This window comes from Poecilia latipinna, unplaced genomic scaffold (assembly GCF_001443285.1).
Source record: "Poecilia latipinna isolate Pla-1442-1.1 unplaced genomic scaffold, P_latipinna-1.0 Scaffold2969, whole genome shotgun sequence".
Classification (NCBI taxonomy): Eukaryota; Metazoa; Chordata; class Actinopteri; order Cyprinodontiformes; family Poeciliidae; genus Poecilia; species Poecilia latipinna.
In genome coordinates this window covers 58,126-62,419 of record NW_015115585.1, presented here as the reverse complement: position 1 = coordinate 62,419, position 4,294 = coordinate 58,126, and the positions used below count along the sequence as shown (strand labels likewise).

General features: G+C 37.0%; 1 protein-coding gene across 1 annotated transcript; it reads left to right on the top strand.

The window, feature by feature from the left end:
• The first annotated feature begins 1,373 nt into the window (after positions 1-1,373).
• On the top strand, positions 1,374-3,389 carry LOC106939745 (D-aminoacyl-tRNA deacylase 2). The gene is made up of 2 exons (XM_015022277.1): positions 1,374-1,936; positions 2,376-3,389. Exons 1-2 carry the CDS (start codon positions 1,933-1,935, stop codon positions 2,699-2,701), a joined length of 330 nt encoding a protein of 109 aa, XP_014877763.1. The 5' UTR covers positions 1,374-1,932; the 3' UTR covers positions 2,702-3,389.
• Positions 3,390-4,294: the final 905 nt, after the last annotated feature.

Sequence of the window (4,294 nt, the reverse complement as noted above, 5' to 3'; positions counted from 1 at the left end):
ATATTTGATTAAGTACTTAAAATTTCACAACTTCCTGACAATACAACAGTGTTTTTAAAAAATTCTAATGAAATTCCTGTAGCTCTGTCTGTTATAGCTTAATTCTCTAGCACTTCAGGGTTGAAACTCAATGTAAAAAATGTGAAATCATTCCCTTACATGCAACCGCTGTTACTGAAATGTATAATATCCCTGTAACAAAACACCGTAACTTACTTAGGAATTAAAATCTCCACTGACCACAGTAACATGGGTAATTTTACTCCTGTTTGTGAATCTGTTAAAAAGAAATGTAACAGTTGGTTAGCTAGGGATTTAATACTATTAAGCAAAGCAGAAGGAATATCAAGGTCTCATATCTTTTCGCATCACTAGATGTTAGTAAATAGCTCTGTTCTGATCTGGATAAAAATTTGAAAAAATATTGTTTTATCAAATTTACATATTTTACTCATCTTTAACAATTCAACTTTTTCTTCAGATGAAGAATATATAGTTAATCTTATTGTAATCCTAGCAACATATTATGTCCACAAGATGAAATGGAGTGAAAAAATCTCCTCTTTTAATCATTTTCAAGAAACTTACTTAAAAATGTATATTGTCTCTGTTGAAAAACTTGTCCTTTGGTGTTTTGAAAGGTGCTGTCAAATAAAATGCATTCTTCTTCTTCTTCTTCTTCTTCTTCTTCTTATTATTATTATTATTATTATTATTATTAGTAGTAGTAGTAGTAGTAGTAGTAGTAGTAGTATTTCCAGGGCAATAGTGTGTGTGTATTTATGGTGTTATAAATGTGCTGACACTTCATTGTATATATACATATACATATAACGCTGAGTGGAGTGGTGAACCGCTCCAAGATGGCGGCCCAACATCACATCAGCGGCAACAGGCAAGAGCGGTCCATGAGGCGTCTATTCTTTATATAGGTCCATGGTCTGACCTGTCCTACCAAAATCCTCTGGTCTTTAATGCATTTCCCTTCTAACAGTGCTTCTCATTAGAAAAACTACACAATATGGAAAAAAGTTAGCTAAGCTAAGAAAATAACAGTTACTTCAGGCCACCTTATTTACTTGGTTGTTTAGAAGCTAGTTTCTGGTCCCAAAGTCAAGAAATTCTGCTCTATTATTTTCTCTCATTCTTACTTCATTGCATTGAAAGATGATGCTAATGGATCCAGTTTGTACTTTAAAATGGTTGAAACAAGTCTATGCAGCTCATGAATTATGGTGCTTCAATCACTCTGCTGCCACATTCAAGATGGCGGCAACATAATGTAGGACCCAGCATTCAATGATGGGTCTACGTATTCATAGATCCATCATTTATATAAATTTAGAAATGTTATCTATATAACATTTATAATGTTTATTAATATTTAATGGTCTCCCACCGTGACTGCCTGGAGACCAGTGGCACACATCACCCTGCTGGTCATAGCTGCCTGCAGAGAATTTAACTTGTGCCTCACAGAAGCTTGATGTTACAAACTTGGTCACTCCTGTTGAGTAGCAGTGTAGAGCTAAGCTCAACAAAATCCAGACACTCTTCATGTTTTGTTCCACAGTGTTGTAGAACTCAAAGAAACTATTGAAGACCCAGTTCTTCGGAGAGCATCTCCTACCCTGTGCTTCCCTCTATGCCTCACTTCTGACAGAACCTGACCTGTAGTTTTCCTGCTCAGTAACCTGTTAGCTTAAATATTGCCTATACTGTTACATCCCAATTAGTAAGTTTGTTTGGATAAGTGTTTACCAAATGCATAAACAAACTTGTTTTTTCATTGTTTTCCTTCTTGTTTCAGTTTTATAAGATGCAGTATTTTTTTTTATCAGAAATGATCATTGTGTCTCTCTTTAGATTGAACAGGGGTTGGTTGTATACGTGTGCTTCTTTCAAGGAGCTACAGAGGAGGTCACACTTGAGATGGGTGAGATATCTTTCAAATTCACCTTTTTTCATAGGAATGAGATACATCAGTTATTACTTTTTGACTTAAATAAATGTCTTTAGATTTGATTTAAGTTAACATTATTTATAGAGCTATATAAAGAATATTATATATAATTTTGGATTGTCACTGACAGTCGTCTTGCCTCAAGTGTAACCAATGAAACTTAGAAATGTTGACAGTTGCCTTAAACAAGTCCAGGTTTCATCCAGACTTTTTCCCTCATTAAGTGAGTCCATTTATTTCTTCTTATTGATATAAAAGTACATTTCAATTGATTAAATGTTAAAAACGTCAAGTTTATAACAGAATTAATTAATATACCAACTTATCAATGTACCACTAAAAATGTCTCAATTTACTTTAACTTGCTGTTTAAATGTACTCACTCCTATCGTTTCCATATTTTTCTCAACAGCCAACAAGTTCATGTCCACTAAAGTTTTTCGAAAAGACAGACACACTGTGTCAGTTCTCGACCTTCCTGGGAGTATTTTATTGGTTCCCCAAGACTCCCTGGTTGGTGAGCCACTGGCCAATAGAAGAATGCAGTACAAAGACAGATGTGAGCCTTGGCTGGGGGCTCAGCTTTTCTCAAGCCTAGTTGGAGCCTGCAGACAGCTCATGTCAGAATCAGCCAAGTGCACAAAGGAGGGCATGAAGGTGGAGCATGGAGTCTATGGGCAGAAACAAGAGATCAGCATCAGATCTCTGGAGCCGCTTTCGTTGCTCCTGGAGTTCTGAGGCTCACCTGGAACACGAGACCTTCCTATTACTTCAATCCTAATCTCAAGAAAATGTCTTAGGGAGGCTTTTCATGAAGCCTACAGTCAAAACAATATAACTTGCTAAGCACTACAGAGGACTTGCATAAGAACATTATTAGATTGCATATCAAATGCGATCCTATCTTTAAAGTTTCTGTCCTTGTAGTGTTCTGTTATGTTTGGTTAAGCTGCACCATATAAAGGCTGTGTTCATTGTAAAAATTATAGTTGCTCTCAATTTTCTGGCATGTCCAATGTCTACCTCATTGTTTTTCCACATGGATCAACATGAAAAAGGTTTTCAGAGGTTTAAAATATGGTGAGAAGTTCCTAACATCAAATGGGTTAGAGATTGTTTGAGCTGAGAGAAATCCTAAGGATAAATGTATATTGTTTTTCATGCTCATGCTCATATTTAGAGAAAATCACAATGTTCAAAATTTGTTGTAAAAATTAAAATGCATTCTGAATTTATAGTTATTTACACCTACAAAAACACAAATACATGACCCATGTTGCTTTTATTAACTAACTTGAAATAAAATCCATTCTCGATTAATGAAACTGCTGGTATTGACACCAGGAATGGCTGAGTGTAGTCTTATTAAATATCTGAATGAGAATAGAGTGGAATAAAAATGTGAAAATAAATGTAATTTTACTCCATGAAATGTAAAACTTCTCTTAAAAGCCGAAGATACATTGAAGGTTGTACAACCTCTTATATCCATCTTACAGTGGGAGGAAAAATGTTTTTGATGCAGCACTAATTCTCCAGGTTTCCCTAATTGCAAAGAACAGTTAGGTGTATTCATAAAACATTGAATCTGAAAGTAATGAAAAACCAAATGTGTCCAGTTTTTAAAGGGGAAGTATTATGTACGTATGTATTTGAATAAAATACACTTAGTGCCATTTTATTCTAGTAACCAAATTACCTTCAGCTATAAAAACAAATACTTAAAAAAATTACTTTTTAAAAATTTAGTGCTTTGAAATTGGGTGTAGATCTCTTTAAGAAGCTCCTGGTCTTTCAGACACTCCGCCTTCAGCACGTCATCACAACTTTTCTCAATTATGCCGTTTAAAACATTCCTAGGAGCGTTGGGCTGAGAACTAGCTCTTATGACAGAAAGAGCAGACTTTTAGCTCCACCAGCTGTTGGCTAATTGCTGCTGCAGCTAGTCTGAGGCGCTGAGCGGCTGATCTGCGAGGCGGAAGCTGAGCTGAAGACTGCAGTGCAGAGAAACTTTGTGGAGATATGTGGGGTGAGAGCAGGTGAAGCACCCCAAAATGCTTGTCATGGGGGATTCAAGCATTCCTTAAACATGCTTTAAAGAATCAAAGAAACACTCCAGGTTTGTTTTTGACGACACGACTCAAGGGTTGATTTTTGCATAATAGAGGTGGGACCAAGTCGGGGTTTTGCAAGTCTCAAGTCTTTATCCTCAAGTCCCGAGTCTGAAACTTGGAAGTTCAAGTCCTTTTGAGTCCTCCCCCCCCCCCCCCCCCCCCCCCCCCCCACCCCCCGCCTTGTCGGGGGTGGGGGGGGGGGGGGGGGGGGGGGGGT